Source organism: Pocillopora damicornis, chromosome 8 (genome assembly GCF_964200805.1).
Source record: "Pocillopora damicornis chromosome 8, jaPocDami1.2, whole genome shotgun sequence".
Classification (NCBI taxonomy): domain Eukaryota; kingdom Metazoa; phylum Cnidaria; class Anthozoa; order Scleractinia; family Pocilloporidae; genus Pocillopora; species Pocillopora damicornis.
In genome coordinates this window covers 15,871,448-15,897,132 of record NC_142677.1, presented here as the reverse complement: position 1 = coordinate 15,897,132, position 25,685 = coordinate 15,871,448, and the positions used below count along the sequence as shown (strand labels likewise).

General features: G+C 38.4%; 1 protein-coding gene across 3 annotated transcripts in view; it reads right to left on the bottom strand.

The window, feature by feature from the left end:
• The window catches only part of LOC113676437 (midasin), a 60,535-nt gene that overhangs the window by 11,012 nt on the left and 23,838 nt on the right, over positions 1-25,685 (bottom strand). For 2 of the 3 annotated variants that reach the window (XM_089214762.1, XM_089214765.1), the window contains exons 40-78: positions 25,197-25,614; positions 24,557-24,677; positions 24,059-24,174; positions 23,766-23,896; positions 22,795-22,952; positions 22,249-22,396; positions 21,296-21,476; positions 20,480-20,717; positions 19,808-19,937; positions 19,066-19,388; positions 18,251-18,555; positions 17,340-17,488; positions 16,858-17,091; positions 15,930-16,208; positions 15,235-15,330; positions 14,448-14,562; positions 14,237-14,300; positions 13,295-13,854; positions 12,963-13,051; positions 12,370-12,534; positions 11,845-11,940; positions 11,113-11,207; positions 10,486-10,610; positions 10,008-10,151; positions 9,558-9,667; positions 9,230-9,334; positions 8,724-8,861; positions 7,776-7,950; positions 6,873-6,925; positions 6,637-6,727; positions 6,011-6,134; positions 5,115-5,223; positions 4,364-4,479; positions 3,611-3,713; positions 2,731-2,919; positions 2,092-2,207; positions 1,318-1,410; positions 641-792; positions 204-356 (exon numbers count right to left, since the gene is read on the bottom strand). In XM_089214762.1, the coding sequence (XP_089070888.1) occupies positions 204-356; positions 641-792; positions 1,318-1,410; positions 2,092-2,207; positions 2,731-2,919; positions 3,611-3,713; positions 4,364-4,479; positions 5,115-5,223; positions 6,011-6,134; positions 6,637-6,727; positions 6,873-6,925; positions 7,776-7,950; positions 8,724-8,861; positions 9,230-9,334; positions 9,558-9,667; positions 10,008-10,151; positions 10,486-10,610; positions 11,113-11,207; positions 11,845-11,940; positions 12,370-12,534; positions 12,963-13,051; positions 13,295-13,854; positions 14,237-14,300; positions 14,448-14,562; positions 15,235-15,330; positions 15,930-16,208; positions 16,858-17,091; positions 17,340-17,488; positions 18,251-18,555; positions 19,066-19,388; positions 19,808-19,937; positions 20,480-20,717; positions 21,296-21,476; positions 22,249-22,396; positions 22,795-22,952; positions 23,766-23,896; positions 24,059-24,174; positions 24,557-24,677; positions 25,197-25,614 (6,307 nt within the window). The remainder of the gene's footprint in view (positions 1-203; positions 357-640; positions 793-1,317; positions 1,411-2,091; positions 2,208-2,730; positions 2,920-3,610; positions 3,714-4,363; positions 4,480-5,114; positions 5,224-6,010; positions 6,135-6,636; positions 6,728-6,872; positions 6,926-7,775; positions 7,951-8,723; positions 8,862-9,229; positions 9,335-9,557; positions 9,668-10,007; positions 10,152-10,485; positions 10,611-11,112; positions 11,208-11,844; positions 11,941-12,369; positions 12,535-12,962; positions 13,052-13,294; positions 13,855-14,236; positions 14,301-14,447; positions 14,563-15,234; positions 15,331-15,929; positions 16,209-16,857; positions 17,092-17,339; positions 17,489-18,250; positions 18,556-19,065; positions 19,389-19,807; positions 19,938-20,479; positions 20,718-21,295; positions 21,477-22,248; positions 22,397-22,794; positions 22,953-23,765; positions 23,897-24,058; positions 24,175-24,556; positions 24,678-25,196; positions 25,615-25,685) is intronic. The other variant, XM_089214764.1, reaches the window with a different exon arrangement.

Sequence of the window (25,685 nt, the reverse complement as noted above, 5' to 3'; positions counted from 1 at the left end):
CGATTGTTTCGCCACATTTAGATTTATGTCAGTACCTGAGCAACTGCACACCCACCCCTCCCCTAACCCAATAACAGTCAACTAATAACAAGTTAGGTTATGTTGGGTTAGGGGAGGGGTAGGTGCAGAGTTACTCAGATACTGACATGGACCCCCATATGTCGGGTGAGGTATTTCGCCACATGTAAAATAACCAGAACTACCTTGATCAGCTGTGTTCTTTTTGCTATCTTCACCTTCTTCGTTTCTTTCTTGGGTGCTATTTTCTGTTACCTTAGCCAAACGCTGAACTGCCAGAAGAAGCGAGGTGTTCAGGGCGTCCACATCACTGATAAATGCACTCAGAGTCGCCACTCCTAAACAAAATGAAAATATTCTAAACAGGCCACTCTAACACACCAATTACACTTAGGAAAAGACAGTTTCAACCCCAAGATGATTAATTTTGTCTGAACATACTCAATAACATAAAGCTTTACAAAGTACGCTTAAGAGATCTGAAGCAGCAGTACAAATACTACTACTAAATTATGGTACAATTCTACCGGAAAATGTGCTGAAATTCTCAACTACACCATGACCACAGATGAGGGTAAAAAAGCCAAATTTGTTTAAAGTTACAGTTTACTTGTATATTTACCTTGGTCATCGATGTTTTCATCACTCCAGGGTGTCTGAATCTCCCCCTTCCCAGACACAGCCGTACTCCATGAATGGAAATCGTTAAATTTCTCTAAGATCTCGTCTTTGAGGCGGACTAGTGGGCCACCAAGGCCTTTGTTAACTGAACAACTGTAAAGATATAAATTTGTACAAATCGCTACAATTGAAAACTAGATGTAAATTTTAGGCCTGTCATAGGGATTAGAACATTAGGATAGAATGCATTGTATTTCTTTCTTATATATGGTGTATGGAGAAATTATCAAATGAGTGTCGAAAGTGATCCGGGATTCCATTGGTTTTGCTTTTCCCAGCCCTATGATTGGTCGAGAAAACCCGCGCCACCCTCTCAACCAATCAAAAGGCAGGTAATCGAAACTTGTTCATCCATTTTTTCCCAGGCTTTAGGCAGTTAGCTTGCTTTCACTTTGAGTTATGATTGGTTCTATAGGGAATTTTCCTTTCTTTTGATTAGCCTTTGTGATTAATTTGGTTCTAGTTTCAAGACACTCAGTTGAAAAGCGCTCTAACCAACCACTAAGATTGTAAGTTGGACGTACCAACGACAGTCCTGATCATCCCTAGAAAATTAATCAGTAAGTGATTCCTCCTTTTGTTTCTTTTAATCAACTTCTTGATAAAGAGCCAACTCACCACTTTGATTTAAACTTTGGCAACATTTCATCAATCAAGTCTGCTGTTCCTTTCAGCTTGAAGAAAGCATCCCTTGTTACTTTGTTCTGTAGCCTACAAAATAAAAGACATATTGATTTGTTCTTCAGAAAACAAATCGTACTAATTCATGGAAGGATCATACTCTTCGTAAAACACTTTTCATCATGCACTGATGAATTCTGAGTGCTTCATTCGATTTGAAAAAACGTTCTAAGAAATAGCTATTTTTCAGGGGTAGACGACCGTATAAGGGGAATCATAAACCAAAAATTAGCAAGGATGCTTCTGGTTTTTCTGGTTAGAAAAAGATTGACACAGACTAGAGATGACGAACTCAAAGAATTTACCCGCATCATTGAAGAACGAGAAATGGCGGCGAGGCCCTTTGCTGCGAATCTTAAAAAAGTTTAATTTAAATTTTCAAATAAGCAGTGAAGTTCTAATACAGGTGATTTGCCACCTATAGAGAAATTTTCAACTGAACGTCGAAATGACCTGGGATTGCTTTAGTTTAATTTAACTTTGTTCTGTGATTAGTTCTGAAAACTCGCGCCATCCTCTCAAAAAAATCATATGCAAATTCAAAACAGTCGCGTTTTCCCGCGCTTCGAGCCGTTTGCTTGTTTTCAAGTGAGTTCTTATTGGCTAGTGACAATGTAAACATATATTCTGATTGGCCGCTGGGATTACTTTGGTTTGGGTTTTTTAACCCTCAAATAAAAACTGCTTTCAACAAAGCTACCGTCATATTACCAAGATGCTATGGTTGCTGTCCTGTCATTCCCGCTTGTATTGTTCAACACGTGATCAGATAGAGCAGCATAGGGCCGGACTTCATTGGCCACTTGGTACAACTTCGTCATAGTGTTCTGAAATTTTGACAGATACGGTTTTTAATGTAACAGAAGAAGTTTATTTTAAGTAAAATTAGCGTCAATAGAAATCATTTACACTTTCCTGCATACGTTCAATTTGTCTATTCAATACAGCGAAAAAAGAATCGCTTGAAATACAGGTTGTGGCTCTTTCTTTTAAGAAATATTTTCAAAATATTTCTCGATTGAATTAAACCTAGCACGCTTTCTGTCCGTGCCCCAAATTCGTGAAATAAATTACTGTATTCCTTATTGATATCTTAACTCTTCAAACTCCCATGAGTGACCAAAACAGAATTTCTTCTCACAACATCAATTCAGTATCAAGCAGACAAGTGATGAGAATCGAGAAAATATCAATTCAGGGATTATTAGTTGATCCAATACTATATTCTCCGAACTAACTTCATAAGAATTGCAAGATTAAGGGAGTGAAAGAGTTCACCTTGCTTAATTGTTTCGTGGTCAAAAATATAAAATAAAGAAAAGGTATTTTGTTCAACTCATCAGAAAGTACCTCCAACGTTTGAATCATCTCCTTAATGTCAGGATCTTCTGCAGACGAAACTGTCACAGACGAAAGCATTGCTTGTGGCAATGGAGTCCAATTGTGAAGTGGCGTTTTTTCATTGGGACAACATTTCAGCAATATGGACATTTGCTGTAGAACATGGGCCGTGTTAGTGAGAAGATCCATCACTTGAATCTGCAAAAAAGGAAAAAGGAAAGAGAACTCACTTAAATAACCTTCCACAAATAGGATAACAAGTGTTAAAGGGTTTGAAATTTCATGTCGTCTCTCCGCGTATTGTGGGCACATAAAAAAAGAGAAAAAGGTGTTGATCCATTATAAAACACAAAGTCACTACATTTTATCCCCGGAGAAGTATCCCCAAATGGACAAATAAACATAAGTTCAGGCTAACAAGAACGCAAAAAATTTACAGTAATCCTCCGAAGAGTTTGAGAAAGTTAGCTTGATTGCTATGGCCGCGGTCCGTGAAGCCTGTTCTAGACGTTCAGCGAATAAAGCGGAGCGAAATAAACGAACAACGCAATAGTGGCGCACAGGGGTGCTGAAAATAAAGGAAACTTAAAGCTCTAAGTCGCTTGAAGCAATCCGAATCAACCTTCCCTCGTGGTGACTGAACGCCAGGAACAGGCTGATATCCGTGTCATCTGTCAAGATGAAGACTGAGACGGGTTACAAGAAGCAATGCACCAAGATTGTTTAAAAATGCGAACGGTCAAGTCATGGTTGATTTTCGTTTTGCATCTGATTGGTTGATACGATGGCGCGAGGTTTCTAGACCAGTCATAGCGAAGTAAGCAAAACCAAAGTATTTCTGGATCATTTTCGTCACAATTAACAATCGGTCTCATTATATCACACTTACAGTGTGCTTCTCAAGGTCCTTCTGAGGTGGAAGACTCGAGATTCCGCTGTTGGCATCTTCATCTGGTGATGTGACAGATTCTCTCAACTGCCTCAAGCCAACACTAAGGTGAGGCCAAAGTGAACACGGCAAAACACAATTAATTCTGATCCTACACCACATACTTAAGCTAAGTTACACTTGAAACATCAGAGAAGGAAGGCAAAGTCACAGACAATGTCAAGCAAAACCTGTATTTTGCGGACACTACCCCCAGTCCCAAATTGTTCCTTACTTATTAAAAAAATTTTCCCTCAACGCATCCATGTCTTGAGTATAAAGAATCTGTTTTTAGCAGACACCTCAGTTAAGCGGATTCGAACGACGGAATTAAACGCTTTTGTTACAAGAAAACTGTATTAAGCAGACAGCTTAGACACGGATTCGAGTCTCATTGTTAATTGATCGACATTTATGCGTGATAAAGAAATTGCATTACATCAAATCGCCATCTTAGAGGCCAATCCGGCTATGCGATTGGTTCATTTTTACCACTTTGTACAAATTGGCTGTGTACCATAGAAACCCCGTATACTGCTAGTGTCATTGAATCAGAAACCGCTACTTCAAACTAATACAACCCATAATTTCTCAATACACGCAAGGCCCACGGCATACCTTAACTTGCAAGTCGTTAGTAGAGGCACATAAGGGGGTGTTATTAACAAATATGCAACTGAAACTGTAACAAGGTGAGTGATCAAGACAGGTTACCTTGTACGTCTAATGTTTCTCGATAACTGCGAGATGACCTGTCTTTGTTCATAACAAACATGAAGTAAATGGTTACTACAACCTTTACAACGATCGATGTCACCAACACTGAGCTCCTACAGGAAAGAACAAAACATTAACATAATACCGTTAGGTCGCTTAAAATCAACATAACAGTCATAGAATAAAAATATGCTAGGATAAAAACTGCTTCAAAGAAATCCAACCTAAAAAATAATAGATTTACAAAGAGTTTTTTTGGGGGCTGAAAGAAAAAAAAGTATTAATTTTTAATGTTAATGAATGCAACAGATTTGACCCTTTAACTTTAAGAAGCGATTGACGCGTATTCTCTCCCCAAACTTTCCGTTCATTAACAGTACATTGCCCGGCTATTGGGCGACGAGAACATTCATTCTCGTCAGCTTAGGGCATTATCTGTGTATCTTACCGAGTTGTCCTGAAGAATTTTCAGGGAAATAAGAAGCAACTTCTTGAAAGATTGTTTGATGGATCTTAGCAGTTTAAGGGAGGAGTGATGATGATTATAACCTGTAAAATCTCCACACTTGACGGGCACAATAGAATGAAAAATTTTGTTGCAGCCGTTCGTAAAAAGACTTTACTTGGTGGCTTCTGGTCTGTCAAAGTTAATTCATTTCTTACAAGTTCAAATTGCATCTTGTCACTTTTTTAATGGCACTTCCTCAGTTGCCCAAACAAAAAGCGGGCGTTTCGAGTTTTAACTTACCTTTGACGGCGTTACCATGGCTACAGTTAGGGCAGAAGACCTGGCAAGTGACTTATAGTGATAACGACAACAGCCCTCCAAGAGCTGCCTCACATTATGTAGCAAGTCACTGAAAGAAGTCAAATTCACAAGAGTTGATGGAGTGTAGATCATAATCAACAATTTTTACTGATTATAGGTATTTTTTATTCATTGTTCGATGTATCCCCTCTGGGGACCTGATGGGAGACAAAACTCCAACCAGGGATATAACAAGGAACTTTCCTTTCGGCTGAGAGCCATGACCACTCAACAATAGGCTGCAGAGCAGCCATGATAGGTGGTTTTGGTAAAAACTCAGCCAACACTAAGGTGTCACGAACAATCTGACTCAATGAAGCACAAGTTTAGCTAGCAATAATGATCATGAAGGATGTGATGATTGTGTTTATTTTGTCTTTGTGTCAGTACAACATAGAATGCATCGGCTGGAGCGAAGGTTGTTGCCTTTCAAACTGAAAACTTTAAAACATTACTGCGTTAATATAGCCTCTCACGTTTTCTGTCTATACTTCAATTTATACAATTCCCTAAATATTTCTACTAAAAAACAAATGATGTTTTGACTTAATGGAAAACTTGTAGAATTTTGAAATTGTTCGTACACAGATATTGCAATCCTGTCGCCTTAATTAACCATTACACTGTTTTAACTCTGAAATCCTTTAAACCCATCTTAAATGTCTTGTTGATAACTTCAAAATTAAGTTGGTGAGCCACTGCCGTTATAGAGTGAGAGAGAACTCTTATCTTTTTCAAAGTTCTGATTTCTCCAAAAATTTACTTATTATTGCAAACCATTGAAAGTGTTATAACAGTAGCATTTGTCGAGCTGTTACTCGTTCTTGCATACTTACGGTGATCTGTCAGAAAGCAGCTCGACTGATCTTGTTACAGCCTCTTCCTCAACTGCAGCAACCAACATGGCCTCTTTTCCCGTGGACTGGCGCTCGAGATTGAGCCCCTTACGATAAGACACGCCTAGAAATGTATATTTATTAACAATGACTACACAACCTCAAAACCTACAATTTGCGACAAAATTAGTTGACACATCATGCTTAAAGAATTCTATTGATGTGTAGAATAACACTCCTGCTTCTATCACACTCTAAATCATTGATAAGACCCCCCCCCCCCAATCATTGTTGCCCGTATATAGCTAAAAGTTTGGGGAATCACGATAGAACATTGTTTTGGGGGGGAGAGGTGAATAGGTGAATAGGTAACCTCAACAAAGGCAAAAGATATAAAATTGAAGTAATATGGGGTTGAAGGTCAACTCGTCAACAATTTTGTCCTCTCTAGATAAGACCCAAGTAACTTCTTAACTAGTCCGTGTATAAAACAAACAAGGAGACAAAGAAAAGTAACCGTAAAATTAAAAAAAAAAATGAAAAACAAACAAATAAAAAAAACAAAGACACTTGTACACAGATTCAATTTGTATAAACCTGAATTTAAAGGACAATTTGCATCATACCAAGTAATGCCAACATTTTGAACAGGTCTGACAAACTTTTACGTTTCCGTTGCTGAATATGTTTCCGCAACTCTGTTTGTTTCTCTTTTGGCTGAAAAAACAACATATAATGAGTTACATAAAAATATGTCAAATGTGTAACGGATGAAATGATAGACTATGTTTACTGAATTATGTAAATAACAAGTAGTAACAGGACCAAAAATTCAGTGATAATTTCGAAGTTCTTCTTATACCTGACTGGACACATCCAAAGCTTGCAGCTCTTTTGAAGTGGTTATGACTTCAGCTGAAAAAAAAAAACAAATAATTGCCTAAACGTCAACAGCTATCTTTATTACAATTTGCATTAATATCACAATCTGATTGGCCAATTTGCCGTGTTCATAAGAATACAGACAACGCTGCTCGCGTCAACGTGTCACGCAATGGTCACGCACTGAAAGAATCGTCTTATTTGACGTCGATATCGTGGTAAAAAATAAAATCGACAATGCCAGTCGGCTGCGCCTCGTGGTCCACAACATTTTGTCCACTGTGATGATGAATATCGCTGTCGATAACAGTACACACCACACCAAACCACTGTCGATTCGTTAAATAGACTTGCTCGGCCGTTTGGCACAAGCTTTTCTCTTTCAGTCCTGATACATGGAAAAATATATAACAAACGCGCTCTTATTCCTAAATTGTTCAGCATCGGTATAGGAATACGCTGTTTGCATTAAAACAGAGAGAACTCCCTCAGCTTTAATGAGAAAGCCAATAGAGGAATAAATCTGGTGTTTCATCGGTTTTGACTCATTTGACAGTGTAATTTGTTAAGAAAATTCTCACCATCCCTTGGCTAACAAGATGAAAAAAGAAAACAAATCGTCCCTTAGTGAACCAAATTTTCGCGCCCCAGATTCCATTTGTCCGAATTTCCATTTTCTTCTTTTTGGGATTTTGAACTTTGTTTCGTTTCGCTCATACGATTTGGTTTAAATCGAAAACACTGCCTTAACATATTCTGGCAATGAAATACCGCGGTGATGTAGAAAAAAAAACGTCGTGTTAAGTAATCAATTAAAAATTCTGTTAGCTCTGGAAGAGTAAGCTTGTTTTTAATGTACTTTAATATTTGATAAAACTCGTACCTGTAAAGTCATCCAAGCACGTCACTAGTGGCTCATACTCTTGTCGACTAATAATCTGGTGTGACAACTGTCTCATTTTTTGAAAGAGTTTTGTAAGACGATTCTGATTTGATGGAAGACACAATCTCCATTTCTCGTGCGTTGATATAAATTGAAGACTTCTGTTACAGTGTGTCTGAAGAGGAAACACATTTTTAGAATAAGCAATTTTTTCCTTCCGGTAACTGGTGTCACATCTCAGGAGTTAATTGTAGTTTAAAATGGACTTCATGTCATAATAATTTAAACTAATTTAATTTGTTTTTCCCTTTTCTCCAAGTAACTGCCGAAGTCCTTGACCAAAGAATTATGCTAATGTAAAACACACTAGTCGAAACTTAGCTAAAACTAAAACTTTTTAAACCGCACTATGAACATTAACTTTCTTAGCACCATCATTGTTAACAATTATCTGCTTAGTTGGTTGGAGTTCTTTTGGGACGCAAACTGGCCAACTTTGGGCCCTCTGTACCATATTCCAACGGCAGTAACCACAATTCTGTACACAGCGGGATGAAGTGTTGATCAAGGTTTTCAAAGAGCATTTCTGGACCCCTCTCCCCCTCCCCCTTTGCAATTTGAAGAGAAGTGCCTCAAACCCTCTAGAATAAATATTCAGTACGCATTTTCTCCATTCTATTCTCTATACATTCATTGCGGTGCTGACGAGGAGAATTTGTTTAACAATAAAAAAACCAAGAGCTTCTTTAGTTGGTGATCATTTCCTTTAATCTCGAGACTTTGATGCTTGATTCAGGGCTGATATTTTAAGGAGGAATTAGGTGCTAGTTACCTTTGGGGGTGATGGATTTTATGTGATACTGTTAGGACAGATGAGAAAACAATACCAAAAATACCCATAAAACCAAAAATTAATGTTAGCGATACAAATACTTGTGATCATCTGACCTTCAATGCTTCTGATGATATGAACCACTCTGCTTGTACACTTTTTCTTTTATTTGTGTAATTCTCTTTATTTTCAGAAGGAGAAAGAGCTTTCTCCACATTTGTCAAGGTCTTGGAGACTGGCTCATTCAGAGAGGCCTTTGAAAACGAAGAAACATTTGTAGTTCACAAGAAGATTGGTAGTTAAAGATATTAGATTAGGGTGATATTTCATCAAATTTCATTTACAGCAAGAAGTAAAACAAAACAAAACAAAAAAACAAACAAAACAAAACAAAAAACAAATTCAATGTTGATCGCAGATGCAGCAGGTTTAAGCATCCAGTCTTCAATATGTGATCGTAATCTGAGCTCCTGCATAGGGACGCTTTGTATGACGTATTTGTCCCATTTTACATTTGCTCACAAGATTACAAAAAATAGGTATTTAAGATAGCAAATATTTCACAGAGAGATAAAATGTTTGAATACGCAAAAATCGTAGAGACGTTATCCTGCTTTAGTACCTCGTATCTGCGCACAAATTTGTGCAATGTGTGATGAGACTTGTCAGCCGCTTGTTTCATAGCCCAGAAGTTGGAGTCATTCCACTTGGCAATTTTCACAAAATCCTACCAGACAAAATTATATTTTAACAACTTGAATTTGTAACTCATCTAAAATTTCGTTACAATAAAAATTCTCACAGCAGGTTGCCATTGTTTCAAAGAAAGCTCACATGCATCAACTTATCACAACTCATAAAAGAACTCCGAAGTTTTAAAGTTCCGTTTTATTTCATATTTGATTATACATTTGCTTGCTTCTTGACAAAACTGAAATAAAGCAGCTCACCTTCAGATCTTTTTCAATAGGTTTCCTCATTTCTTGCAGAGATTGCTCAACAGAAGGAATAAATTGCTTGTAGTAACAGAACAAGTTCCATAGCACATCTGATACTTTAACTGAAAACAGAGCCACTTTTGTTAGAGAAATTCCCATGTCTCACAGCGAAAGGATTATTTCATTGGTCTCTAAATTAATGTCTTCACATTTTTTTTTAAAATACTACAATTCTCCAGGTTTTAACGGGGGATGTGCTGAATTGGAAAGACCTCAGGGACTGAACTTCAGCGGCAAAGTATTTGAGTCTGATGCTTGTGCAATTAGGCACTCTCCTCAAAGCTTAAGTTGCTCAAGGATTTGCTGAAAGTTTGAAGCAATACCCCTTTAAGAGAACAAACCCGTCTATAGTTTGACTTTCAACAATACCATCAAATGACAACTTTTTCCAAGATTAATTACCTTCTCCAGTGCTAGCCTCTTCGTAGCACATTTGTTTGTAAAATGCAAACAGCATTTGTAACCGGGAAGCAAACTCTCCAAGTGTTGAGCTTTCGATAAATCTTTGTAAAGGTTCGATTATCTCACTGCCATCAGGAATACCCTCTGTTTATGGAAAGAGAAAGACAGATAAAGTTTTAGATGTGTGTAAATTGACTAATGAAATGCAAGTTCTCATAATGGTCAGCGGAGTATTATATACTGTAGTTTTTAAATTTAGAAAGGCCACCGTCTGCTAATAGACGTTTATGAGGAAGAATCTGTCATAACCGAAGTGGAGTATTGAAAGCTTAGAATGTGTGTGAATCACACACAACTCCTTTTCATGGCTTTAGCTTTACTTCAAATCATTACACTAACAACAGCTAAGAGCAACACTCCAAGGGCGTTGCCTCCCAAATATTTGTTTATACCATAACAATAAAGCAGCAAAATTTACCACTAGGTTCCTGCGCATATTCAGTCATCCTAAACTGCACCAAAGAACTATAAATGTGAAACCACCATTGACTGGCTTTTGCTGCTGAATTTAAGGTGGTCACATCTAGTAGTGTTGACCAGCACCTGAAGCAGAACGAGAGCATGGACTTTGCAGAATTAACACAACACTTCGCTTTTACCTGATTATGATAAAAGATTGTAGGGAAAAATTTTTATCCAAACTGTAGGGATTTTAACTGTACAGCACTGGAACGTTTAACATGAGTTAATAGATCGGTGAAATGAGAAAAAGTTAATTGGTCATGTTTCACGTTGTCCCAGCACATGATGACAAATGAGATGCTATTTGCAAAATCAGAGCGGCCACACTAACGGGACCCCTGCAGGATTAGTAACTCGACGTTGCTGACCGTCTCTTTTAAACAGGCGAAAAGGAGCACGCGAGTGAAAGGCTGGTTTCGAAGCACTGATTCGACGACGATCCCATAATGCCACTCTGGAACAATAAGATTGCAAAATTGAAGAAAACTACTGGAATTGGAACTAGAACGTCAATCTTTAGAAATACCCATACAAGTTGTGCGCACGGGTTATCTTAAAGTTATGAACAAATATAACCGCATACTTGAGTTCCATTTTTCTCCACTGAATGATCAGATGCGTCACATTATCCAAATGGTCTCTTAGGCTGACATGTTTTGCAGCATTTGATTCCCAGTCCTAAAAATATGAACACAATATCAAGCAGGAAAATTTTTAGAATATGAAAAAAACTATTAATTAGGAGATTATTGACTGATTCAATACAAAAGATTATTGACTGATTCAATACAAAAGATTATTGACTGATTCAATACAAAAGATTATTGACTGATTCAATACAAAAGATTATTGACTGATTCAATACAAAATTCTGTAAGAATTGTCTAGCAGATAGTAAGAAGAATTACAAATGAAATATTGAGAGTGATGGTGTTAAATCACTTTCATACTGAGCCTCTCAGTCCCAATACCATGGAAAGGGACTGGGTACCTTTCAAAAGAAAACGCGCTGGGGCAATGATTAAAGAAACTGTGGTGCTACGTCGGTGGGAGAATGTAACAGGGTAATTAAATATCATCAACTGAATTGATAACATAAATTGGCCACCGTAAAGAGTTTAAAAGCTGACGAAGGGATAACGCTCGAAACATCAGCTTTTTAACTCTTTACGGCGGCCAATTTACGTTATCAACTCAGTTGACAATAATAAATTACCCCCAACATCTAAGGAGTTCACTTCCATCCAACTGTAACTTCACGAGACTGGACCATGGGAGTCTTTGATTACAAGTGCACTGCTACTCAACTTCTTACCTGGGCTTTTCTTAGTAAAACCTCAAGGCCAGTCAAAATCTTCATCACTGGACTGGTCACGGGAAAAGACAATATCCTTTCTATCACAACCAAAAGCTGAAAGAGAGCAAACGTTTAAAAATTACACTGTTTTTGTTCAAACGAGAGGCATTTTTTCATTTCGTGCGTTGACGGAAAGTCGCCTTAAAAATCTGTCCTCTTTTCGTACATCATCTGAAATTTAACAAATAAATTAAACGTTGCTGTACGAAACAAATATGGCAAGAAGACTTGACATTTTGCAAATGTACCCTTTCAAAGATGTTCCTTTGGATAATATATCAGTCAAATATTAAAATTTGGTTTCTCTAGAGGATGTTTCACACGTTTGAGAACATGTTTCATTCAAGTTTCAAACAACTTGGGAAAAAAAGTCATTACATGCCAAATGTTCAACTCTTTCCTTAATGAATAAAAATATGATGGGACACCATTTCTCGTGTTTATAGATATAAATTTCAACACAAACAAATAAAGTGGTCTCACCTGCATTAGAGCAGGATGCCGAGGCCATTCCGCCAACAGCTCGTGAACACGAGCAGCAAAATCCGCAAGAATTGGTTTCACTCTTACAACCTCTTGAATGTTTGAGTCATGGTAGATATCAAAAGGTTTTTTGTCACTCAAACCTTTCTGGTATAGCTTTTCTTGCTGTGTAATAAGAATATGTTCACTTTGAGCATGGGGAAGGTACGCAATATTAATGATACAGCTTTCTAATCTAGACCACTTCTTAAAACAATTACATAATTTGGTGTATCGGTACTTCCCAAAAGTGTAACCCAGCTCTAAACCAGAAGCGCACAAAGACTTGTAGAACAGGTCATAAGATTTGCAGCGCAGTGTTTGCGCAGGAACTAAGTGATATCATCCACTACACAGTAGAGACTGAAATAAATTGCTACACAATGATACTAAATGAAAGTTCATTATGACCTTAAAACCTCTTAAGGCTCAAACATCTTCGATTGTTTTAACTTCTCTTTTCATTCCTGGAGGTTAATTTATTTCAACAAAATCAAGACCTACATCGGCCTCGACAATCGATCGGAAATTGCCCGATTGTTGTAACATTTTACCTTCACTGTCCTGTCTGACTGGAACTGACCCTTCAAAAGGGAACTTTGCAAGAGATGTGATCGAGATGTTTTCCTGTCCGCATGCGACCCTGCAGCAAGATAACACATTCCTTGTTAATTAATCTGCTCAGTCACGAATTTAACAATACATAAGTTGACGTAAAACAAACAACAAATAGGATGTTTTGAAGTATGAGTAATACCTAGACATTTTAAAAGCTAAAGGCAAATCGTATAACCTAAAATGAACAAAGTTTTAGTTGAAATTGAGTACAAATTCAATGTAATAAAAAAAACATCTCTCAAGTTCTCTATTTCCATGGGTTCCTTACATGGTATAAGAGCATTCATCACTGACGCTATTTCGTAACCCCACTTGAAGGCTTCCAAATACAGCGACTCCATGGAGTCATTTGGTCGGTAACAGTCTGCTTCATGTAAAGCGAAATCTTGACTAGGTCGAAGCCGACAAAAAGTTTCTTCATGTAGCCTTCTCAATTCTGAGAAATCAGGAACGTTCTCCATAAATAGTTCGGCATCCGACTTGACTACACATGAAGATGAAGCATTTTCATCCTGAGGGACAAAAGTATTCTCGTTCAAATCCTGGGGAGCCATAACATCCTTGAAGTCGTCATCAAAACGTGGGAACGCCTTACTTATGGCTCTTTTATTCTCCTCATCGTCACTAAGACTCACGCCGTGTGTTTTGTTCTTGAATTTGAACAAACTTCCTTCCTCTTCCTCTCGCTGCCGTTCTTCCTCTTTGTAGATTTTCCACTTGTTTAGGAAAATCTCCAGAATTGTAACCACTGCTTGGTAAAGTTTTTCATCGAGGAAGCCATGTTGTATGGAGTGGTCACGCAGATGGAGAACTGATAGCCGTAATGCCCTGTGACAGGTAAATTCAGACGATATGACTCAGTTTATTCTTGATTTAGTTTCATCTATGGTGAGTTTTGTATGTAAAATGATAATATATAGATTTAGGCAAGCCTAAAAGCGGAGCTCGCATTTTTTTCCCGGACGTCTCTTCAACAAAATTAAGGCCCCTACTATGGATAAAGTGCGTGGTAATATTAATGGATTTTCATTCGCAACTTCTCCGTGTCCGTGTAGAGGACTGATTATAAGATAGTGCCCGTGGTACAGTTGGCCGCGCATGCTAAAAGTAGCACCTTGTCCAAATTTTTTCGGCACTACTGTTTTGTATAATTATGGGGCTACGCTCTGCGAGCTCCGCCATTAGGGTGCAAAGGGTCAACGGATAGTACCTGAAGGAAAGAAATGCAGATGTTCGAGCCGCTGTTTCACGAACTTGAAGATATTCAACCAAGCCTGCGACCAAAAGAAAACATTTTATTTACTATACAAACAACAAAAACTTAAAACAAAAGCCTTTCCTAGTCGTACAATTGCCATCAGCTGACGATCCAAACACTTAGAGCTTGATAAAAGAATAAAGTAACACCAACGATTCATTACCTTGTATGCAAGCATCGACAGAAGGGGACATTAAAGAAACAGCAGCATCCAAACAGGACAAGGAACTTGACACAGGAAACTCACAAAATGACAATATCACATCCGGTCCACTACACTGTTACGATTGAATGATAATATGGAAAAATACTGCAGTTTTAACCATTTTTAACATCGTTCAGTTCCTTTTATTTGAAACAAATATTAAATTTGAACGTTAAATGGGTATGGGAAAAGTCTTCTATTGGCAAATCTTAACCACATAATGGCTTAGGATGGTGTCTAACTTTTTATTTCATGCATACTGAGATTACTGACCCCCCTTCACAATCAGTGTGTGGCAAGTCACTGACCCCACAATTTGTGACCACGACGGACCTTACAGTGATCTCTGGGTATCCCCCTATCATAATCCGATGTCAAACTTTTTGTGTAGTGAGGGCGGGAAGGGGCTACGTAGTGCTTTTTTAGGCCTCTTTATGAAATCTGCTCAAATATTTATTCATAGAAACTAAAGCAACGCGATATAGTGGGTCAATTTTTTTCCAGTTTTACCAAGTAACACGTATTTGCAAACAGTTTTAATCTTGTCCAATCTGTGCACATTTAAAAAGCATGCTAGTAACGAGCCATTTACATAAAAGGGAGAGAAGTTTAATAACAAAAGAAGTATCAGAGAGAGCTACGGGAATATTTCTTAACTGTTTGATGAAAAATTAATACTGGTGGCTTGGGTTAGCCAAAACCCTTTTTTGGTGAGTCAACATGAAGACTGATAAACAAAACTTACCTGCATATTTGTACCCATTGTAAGCTGAGCCCGAAATAAGTAGTATTGAAACAATGTTGATAAGTTTGATGACATCAGGGACACACCATACATGACCTACATTGATCGTAACAGAAATTAAGAGGAGTGAGATTAAAGGTTCTCCAAATCTTCTCTTTAAGCTCAAAAAAGTGAAACTCAGTATTTGAGTCAACTGCAGCCTGAACTAGCACGGCTTATTCCTACGAGCAGTGGTAATGTCACTGAATGGAATGCTGACTCAATCCAGTTTACTCCCCCAAAATTCCATCAGGAGATCACAATTGCCGAATCCATTCCTGGGTGGTGAAAGGTTGGGTAGGGTAGGTCAAACAGGGTAAGGTGGGGGTAGTGTGGGGTAGGGTAGGTGTGGTAAAGTAGAGTAGGGTAGGGTAGGGGAGGATAAAATAGAGTAAGGTAAGGTAAGGTAAGGTATGGTAGGTAGTGTGGGATAGTGTAGGGTAGGTAATGTAGGGTAAGTTAGGGTAAAGTAGAGTAGGGTAGGGTAGGCAGGGTAAGGTAAGGTAGGTTGGGTAGGGTAGGGTATGGTATGGTTGGCGGTTATGATAGTCTCCCTATCAAAGAGCACAACAAAGTGACCCAGGGTAAGACGTACTCTCCCAATTGTCAAAATACCCTTATGTGAGTTACAAACAAAAATTATCATTCTGCTATACCTGAGATACACCAGCAATAAAGGGTCCTAAAATATCACAGTACAGTGGATAGTCCTTCCTCAGCTTTTGGATAACCCTTTCCACAGAAGTATACCAGGCTTTTGCCTTATGAACAGCTGAGGTGACAGAACTGGCCAAAACGTTTCCATTAACACCATTCTTCAGTGAGCCATAAAGCTGTGATGCTAGCTCTCTCATAGATTTTGTTAGGTCCGTAACAGTGTTACTCTCACCAACAGTGTGCAGGAAGTGTTTTACTTCATCAAGAATAGCATCAAACTACATTATAAAACAAATTCAAACAGAAATGTGTGAGCTTAAGGTATCATTAAGACTACTGCTTAAGTTTAAGGCCTTTTAGCGGAAGATTTTTGCAACCGAGCGCCCAAAATAAGCGGCGAGCCCGTAAGAGGAGTGGAGACGAGAAAATTTCGCGACCTACTAACTTTATTTTCATCTAGCGCCAATCACATTGTCAAAACAGAAAACAGTGCAAAACGTTAGTAATCAGAAAAGGTCCTTGTAGCATTGTAACAAAAACTGGCAGGAAGCAGAGGTACCCAGTTGTTATCCAACAAAATGACAGATGCTCAAACATCGAAGACAGCTAAGAATAAAGGGGCACTTCTTGTAAGTCTGCACAAAACAACACTTAAGACAAACATAAAGTCGAACCACATCTTTGATAAGTTGTCAACAACAAAAATTTAATCACAAGTACTTTGCTATCTTTTTCTACAAACTTCGTCAATCTGCCCAAAAAACTGACTGCAGTCTGCTGTCCTCACCACATACCAGGTTGATTTCTTTTCAAGAAAGTGTTAATGCATTCATATAAGTTTTGTTGTAGTTGGCAAGTATACAAGAGTAGCATTCTGCTATCAAAAGCTAATCTCCCGTCCATTCTTTCAACACCTTTTTTTCATACCTGCGAGATATCTGGTCTGATGGCGGCATTCTTACTCAGGTTCTCCGCTTTCACTCTGAGATTTTTAAGTTTAGTTAACAATCGCCCCACCCGTACTGGATTAGATGTTAATTGTGATTCACTCCTGTGTTCATCACAAACAAGAGCTTCCAAATCATCAACAGAAGTCTTCATTCCTCTCCATATTTCCTCTGCATAATATCTCACTTTTAACTCCTCTTCGATTCTCTGAATCTGTTAAAAAAATGCGGAATGTGTACACCCGAGTGCTCTTGTGTCAACTAGAATCTGCTCAAAATTGAAAGATTTGCATATGAAGGCATTTGGGATGTAGGAATTTCAAAGATTTGGAAGAATTAGTTTGCCAAAGAAGAAGTGCGAAATAGTCACATTGAATAAACGACTACGTGATACAATACGAACAAGGAAATAAAAATTATTTTCTGAAAAAAAATACGACTGCGCATAACACGTACACTTACCTCGCTATTAACATACTCAAGTTCAATTCTAGTTTTCTCAACAGGATCCACGGGTCCGACAGGAGACAGAATCAATGACTGAACCAAGCCAAGTTTAGTCCACATGTCACCAAGGCAAATGGAGTCCCAAAACATGTCTGTGTCATCTGCTACAAAAGAAAATTTGTCTTTTGAGAACATGACAATTGGAAATAAACTGCTGGCTCCAGTTTTTCAAAGGGTGAATAGCTCTGCACTATCCATCTATCACTCTGCACTAATGCAACGTTCTGCACTATCCACTGGATAGTGCAGTACGTTGTTAAACCTTTCATTCCCATGATCTCATTGGTACTACTCCTCTCTACCGTAATCATTAGATCAACTAATAATCCCCTAACTAATATTTTTCTTTTTTCTCATCACTTGTTTTCTTGATATTGTATCGACATTGTAAAGAAAAGTTCTACCATGGTCCTTCGTGGGTACTAAAGGGTTAACAGTTATCCGTTGAATAGCGCTATCCACCTTTTGGATAACTGAGCCCTGCAGGTCGCTGAGATCAGATGTGCAGCCTGTCTTTCTGGACGATCTCCAAATGAGTCAATGAAATAAAACCTCGGCTCTTTAATGCAATTTTGATTTCAACATTTGCCTCCTTAACCAGCTCTTCAGCTGATCACTGTAATGTTCACTATGTTATTGACTTCAATAAACTCTACAGCCGAAGGATTGAAAATTTGACGCACGACTCCCTTCAAAAATTCAATTCTAAAACCAATTTGACCTTTTTAAGGCTGATGAGTTGAAAGTTTGATTCTACACCTACAGAGCAGATTGTTCTAACTAATGATACCATCCGGTTACGAACTGCGGACAAATGAATGAACAGTGATTGTAAAAACTTACTGCTACATGAAACAATTACTTACCCCGAGCTTCTTCTGGAAGCCGAGAAACTCCTTCGAGACACGCAGTCAGAAGATTACACATCGAATCTGCTTGTTTAACGTTGCCAGTGCAGTGTTTGTAAGCATTGGAAACAATTTGCACAACTTCCTTCAAAACATCTACCACAGAGTTAATGCCATGCAAAAGATTATCTTCTTCATAGACACTTGGTAATATTTTGTCAATGACACTAGTGATCCCCATATTTCTACTTTGAAAGAGGGATTCTTTGACTGACAAAAGAATTTGAAACCATTTGGCGATGAACAACTTTATACTTGAATTCCTACAGAAAAAAAGAGAAATTGATGAAAGTAACAACTACACCAACCCTTCTTTCAGACGTTTCTAAGTCTCCACCCAAGGTAAAACAAAACTCTTACTAGGTTCAACTGAAGTACTTTAATGGCTTTGTGCTTCATTCATTTCAATATCTAATAAAGTCCACAACTGGGGAAGTATAAAAATGTAAGCAGGGCAACCAGGAGATCTTATGTTGAAAATAAAATAGCAAATCAAAATCAGAGAACAATCATCAGAGAATGCAAATGAACATGAACGCAGTCCGCATTACAATTTTATAGGGTACCACTGTAGTGTAATGTGAAGAAATAATAGTTGGATTGCCAAAGCCAAAGTAGGAGACAAAATTTACAATCTTCTCTTGACCTCCAAACAATTCTTAAACACAAACGCTTTTATTACCAACAGAGACCATTAAATGTAAACGAGGTACATTCTTAAGTATAAAATGTAAACAAGATTGTACACGAGACCCCACCCTTGAGGTACTTACCGATCCACTTCATTGTGGGAATTAAGCAAGTCACCATTGACCCAAAAGTGTGATGATAATATTTCCAAGTGTTTGAGGTTTTCGTCGTAGTTGCGAATTGTCAAAGAAGTGAGAGAGCTGCCATGTCCCTCTTCAACTAACTTCCGTGATGACACGCTATCCAAAAGATGTCGTGCTCCGCCCAAAACAGAGAAAACATTTGATTCTTTGCCTTCGTTACCCTGCACCCAAAGCTTACGGCTCTCCAACATCAAGCACTCTGTGAGTATTTCAGACTCCACCAGGCGGAAGATGGACGAGAAATGTGAATTTAAGTTGTTTCCCTGCAATGCCAGTGAAAAAACAGTATTGGTACTGTTCATTATATATAGCCAGAAAGGGAGGGGGGGGGAATTTCACAATAAAATCTACCTGATCCCCCCCCAAAAAAAAACCTCTTAAGTATTCTAATGATCCTCCAAAATTGACAGTTAATTTCCTATAGTCCCCCTTTATGCTCAGTCAACGACGACTGATTCCACTCTGTTCCATCTAAAAGCCATACAACCCCTCCAAAAACCCTTTGACCTCCCCCCCCCCGACGATTATTAACGCCTTGTCCCTTGTATTTTAAAGGTTGTTATTATATTTCGAGAAATAAAAAACACAGTTCATGCTTTGCGACTTGTGTTAAAACAAAAAGCTCAACTCTAACAATGAAAAATCATGATGGGTGGAATAGAATCTAAGCAATTGTTCATACCTTGCTCAGAGTACCTCCCAAGTGACAGAATATCGCCTGTATTACTGGATCTCTAATTCTCTTTTTCAAATGATATGTTGTGAGTGCTTCTATCTCATCTCTTACGGCTCCGCTGTCCAAGGAAGTTGCCCTGTAAGGAAACTATTTCAGTTGCATAGCCACGCAATAAGTATTGTGACAAGCATGCTACCAGTGCATAAAGAATAGTTGCCTTGGTTTTACCTTTTCTTGAAGAGTATTTCTCATTAGTAACTTAAGTAATGGGTGTGAAGCCTTGACAAAAGTTCATTCATTATCGATATTTCCAAGACATATTCTCTGGATTAAAACAGACAGTAGGAGGGAAGAATCGAAGGAAGTTGAAACCAAAAAGAAATGCAAGACACTTGCAGAATGAAATTGAAACAAATCAATCTCTCCTAAAAGACAAGGATCAATGTCAGTATCGGAGCAACTGCGTACCTAGTCGCCCCCCTCCCCCCCCCGCCAAACCCAACTCTAACCCTAACTTTTTATATGTTGGCTGTTGTTCGTTTATGGGGGAGGGGTAGTTGCCAAGTTGTTCAGATTCTACCTTTGATCCGAAGACAATTGCAACGCTCAGGAAAAAAAAAAACGTGAACGTGCTACCAATGAGATGAGACAAGAAAATATTGTTGCACAAAAACTAACCCTCTAGCCATTTGATTTACCAGCGCCAGCATCAAAGACCCTAGGACACGACCTTCTTGCAAAGAACAAACATCCCCAAACATGAGCGACATAATTTTTTTTAGTGCCACATCATTCATTCTTATATTGACGCTCGTTTCCTGATCTGGCTCAGAGGAGTTGTCATCTGACGTCATTATCTCTTGTGTAGATTCCAGGTTTCTGCTAGTTGTCTCTTCCACACTGGAAAGGATTGAGTCTAAAACAAAAGTGAAATGTAGACGTCAACTAGTTCAGTAGAACTATAAAAAATTAAATCCACTTATCAGTTGACTTGGGTGGAAAAATCATGGTCAAACTCATTGCTCAATTCTATAATTCATAAGAACCCATGACAAGTGAAAAGTAATCCTAAAACAAACAGCAATATTCAATTCCCAGAAGTGATTAACATGCACCTTCTCCCCATAATATTCATACATTATCCTGCACACAGATCACGTGAATACTCAAACTTATCAGGTAGAAGTTGTTATCTTGATCTAACGTCAAATTTTCATGACCAATTTACAAAGAAATATCTGGCAGCTAGAGAGGAGAATTAAGAATCGGATCTTGGGAGTTTAGATTTAGCTGAGCGTTGCGTGGAGACCAGATTTCTTTTCTTTGCATGTCTGATCGATGAAGTTAAGTCCTGCTAGACAGGATGCGTTCTTGGATGCATGTATTTTAAACTCTCAATTTTCTGAAGTTTTCTTTGATCTATCAATGTGTTTATATCTGTCTTGTCAACCAAGACAAGTTGTTTACACAATACAAAACAGAGTAAATACTCACCACATTGTGAATATTCTTCTTCACTCAAATTCATCGTGTTGTCCAGCATTATTTTCAAAACCTCTGCCAGCTTGCCTTTCAGTTCTGCATTTTTGCAGCTTTGCTGCTCCTCTTCAAACCGACGATTCCATGATCTGTTGCAGTAATTGTCAAACCGTTCACAAAGACTTTGCGTTTTTTCCTAGATAGAACAATAGCTTGTTCAGTTTTAATACTGAAAACATGAAACAGGTAACATATTGAGACAACAGCATATATAAAATTTTGCCTTAACATGACATTGTTCCACATGCTAACTTGCAGAGATGTCACAGCTTATCCCCGTTTATTTACTTTGAAGTGACTGCAAGTCTGAATACTCCGCCTGGATAGGACGCAAATCCCCTACAGGTTACAATTTCTCTAGCTTTTCTTGGTAGTTTGCTAAACCTGAGTGGCCATGAGCACCTCGACCAAATACCAAAGGATGCAGGCCTCTTACTACCCGAGTTCAAGGTCAGAACAGTAAGTTACGGAGCGCGACGCGCGCAGGCCATAAATCCGAGCGGAAGAACAAGGTTCCATAACTTACGGTACAAACCAAGAAAACCAGATTAGTAAGATATTTATTGCATGTTTGGGTTCAAATAGGGCGGCAAGATTTCAGTTCAAACAATTTTGCAGGCTGTGCAAATGAAATGCGGCCGCCAAATTGACCAATCATAGCGCACGTACTAGCTGAGAGATATAACACTCGGTAAAACTCAATGGAAGCTAAGACCTGAGCCTTTCGATAGATGTCAAGTCCGATGCACTCACTATTGGGCAGTCGTCGCTCTTTGCTATTAGTAGAAATCTCCCAGCATTCCATCAAAACGGTACAATTTGGTTGGCGCCTCGCTCACCATATTTGAATCGCCTGAGTTATCTAATTGTTATTTAGCAAATATTTAAACCGAATCAAAATAGCTTACCCAGACCATAAAGGCACTTCTTGATTTAAATGGTGCAGGATGCCCAAAGGCAACCAGGATTCGCAAGTAGGCTTCAGTCACTCTCCTGTCTGTGGCTAGAACCGTTTGCAGGTGATTTACAACTGTAACAAGCTCTTCTGGTAATTCTCTGCAGGTATATCACAAAAAGAATTGCATGCAAAACAGGCCATTCAATTTTTCTGTCTTTCAAAGCTCACATTACAGCCACAAGCTTTGGTAGACTAAGTCCAGAACAAAAATCTGTACCTCTTGCCAAATCAAATATTTCCAACAATTATTCAGAGAGCACTCAAATCACCAACCTTATAATAAATAAATAAACAACCAAGGGGAAGAATCAATCTATGATGATAATGTTAACACGTGTCTTCAGTTCATAACATGTCACTTAGTTTTGTTTGCTTTTGAAAAAAGAGAACTTAAACGAATTAGTAAATCATGAATCAACAGTGATTGGAAATAATTGTGCTACTCTCCAACTGCCCTTTAAAACCCTAACCTTGAAAGTTAGGTGATAGCCGTTACCTGTCAGTAAATTTGCCAAACGCTGTTTGAACAGAATGTAATGTGTACTGTTCAACCCAGGTCCAATGAAGGGAGAGAAACGAGAGTGAGAAATTGTGTCTGGTTTGTTTCTCGCACATGGTCCACAGCCTGTCCAACCAAGTAAGTCCTTCCACCACCTGTGGTAGAATAGGAATTAAATTTTCTGTAAATCAAGGGTTAAAGAACCAGAAAACAGAACTTATTAAACACTACCATAACATCCTAACAGAGAGATACCATTGTAAACATCCAATATATGACACTGTGTCAAGTAGTGTCAATTCAGTTTTGATAGCAACAGTTGTTACAGTCAGAGTGATCATCGAGCCAATGCTAAATGATTATTGCATGTTATGGTTATCTTTAGATCTGTCTTGGCAACATGTGGTTACTGCAATAGGATGGCTAAGGGTTTATACGTAACGCGTTATTAAGCTCAAAGTTGATACGTGACGCGTGAACTTTAACCCTTTAACTCCCAGAAGTGATTCACATAAAACTTCTCCCTACAATATCCATACATTATTCAGTAAACAGGTAAAGAGAATATTCAAACTTATCAGGTAGAAGCTGCTATCTTGATCTAGCACCAAGTTCTCATAACTTATTTACAAGGAGATGCGTGGCAGCTACAGGGGAGAATTAACTATCAGATCTTGGGAGTTAAAGGATTAACAAAAGGCAAGGTAAAGTGAGATTTGAAGTTTTTCGTTTTAAATTCGTGACGCGTGAAATACTGTTTAAAGTACACGTGACGCGTGAAACGAAATTAGGACCCCTAATTGATTTCCTCTTGCGGAATATATCCTGGGATAGCATCACTTGTGGTGAAGAAATACAACGCACATTGACTGAAGAACGCTACTGCTGTAAATCAGGTTTCTTACTGTTAGTTACTTTGTGGAATCAAAAGAGCTGTTCTGTTGAGTTTAATTAACAAAAGATTTTACCATCCAGTAGTTGCTGTCACTGAAAGTTTCTCCTTGATGGATACAACTGTCCATAACAGAGCCCAGCAATTTAAAGAAGGGTAACATATGTACCACAACTGGGTGGGGAAGCGATTCTAACGGCAACTGACCTACAAAGACACGAACAGTGAGTAGAGCTTTCGGAATAGTTGAAAGATATCTGGCAGCGTATAATAACACTGTAATTAAAATGAAAGATTAAATCAAAGGTTGTCAGAGAATCTTACAAAAGAGACCACAGCAATGTTATCTCTCATTATCAATACTCCTACCAGCATGAAAAGCGTTACAAAGCTGAATCAAATTCCCGCTCTGTAAAGTTCCAGATGAATGAATCTTTTCTTCAAAAGAATAACACTGTCTGGCTTTAGCTTCCAACAAAGACAACCTACAAAAAGATCGTCAAAACAAGAAGTTATACAAAGAAATCATCACAAGTTTACCTGCACTACATCTTTTCTCACTGTAACTTAAAATATATCAATTTTCTCTCAAGACAGTGCAGCCACATGAATGAACTATTGGCAGAAGTGATGAACAAATACGTTACAAAATTACACCTTCCCAGCTCTCTGAAAAATGTACGGAAGCCCACAATCCTACTTCTACTGAAAGGTTGGTTTGTGAGGTTACCACAGATAATCAATAATTATGCAAGTTTTTTTTTTTTGGTCAGAGACTGGGGCAGAACATACTAAAGAGTCAAGAGGTGTGACGGGCGGTAAGTAAGTAAGTTACTGTTAAAGTTAATTTCAAGCGAATAGAGGTACCTGTTTGCCAAGCCTGAAGCCCTTTCCAATGGTGCAGTATTAACTGGAAACTGTCTTAGATGATTGAAAAGATCTGTGTTCTGTCTAAGGTCATAAGGGAGATGTTCAAGCATGCGGAAATCTGTAAAGTACCCAATCATAATTGTTTAACTCATGTTCAAATCAAACCATGATGCATAATATGTACAAAAATACATAAAAGGAAACGTCAAAGGAACTTTTTACAACTTAGGTCTGCAAGGAAAATATGATGAACTATACTCTTAATAACCAGAGATAATTGGGGGGTATCCATTGAGTTCCAATAGGCCATTTCCGAATTACCTTTCGCCTCTTTTTCAAAACGAGGCCTGGTGCTCGACCATTCGTATGAAAATGAGTTTAATTTACAAGTGAATGAAAAGTTATAATCATATCAAAGGATGAGCACCACGACTCGCTCTGAAAATGAGGCCAAAGGTAAATCGGAAATGGCCTACTGATTGCACTGGAGACTGGGACCTGTGTGCATGTCATTCTCAATGGCTCTCACGGTCATTCCACAGAAATTGGGATACCCCTGTGACAGCACTAGCCTCTAGAACTGATACGTTTTGCCTTGATTCCCCCTGATAAATGTATACTTCATTTTGCTACCTACCAAATCGTGTGGACTGGATATCGTTGAACCCAATTCTGAGTTTATCCATAAGTTGACTGCTATAAATTACACCAAAACTCTTCAGGTAGGATTTCAAGAGTGAGGCAACATCTCCTAGATGACAGGAACATAACTTCTTAGCACAAAGCACATCCACCACTGACTGCAAATAACCCAGCCTAGACGTCCAGTCATAATGTGATGCTCTTTCCAAAAACAACAGCACAGCAGACTCCACCTGATGCACAGATGTGCCATTCTGGAGAATGTGCAACAATGGCAAGGACTGTTGTTTGATTGTTGACACAACAGAGTTTGCATGATATTCTTGAGCCGATGGAAAGTGCAGTATAGTAGATTCAAAATGGACGGCACTTCCCAAATTTTTAGTGTGCTTGCCGATAAGGTCTTTGACATCCTGAAAACAACAAATCATTGTCGCAGATGAAAGACACAATATTCTTTACTTTATCTAAAGAACTAAACATC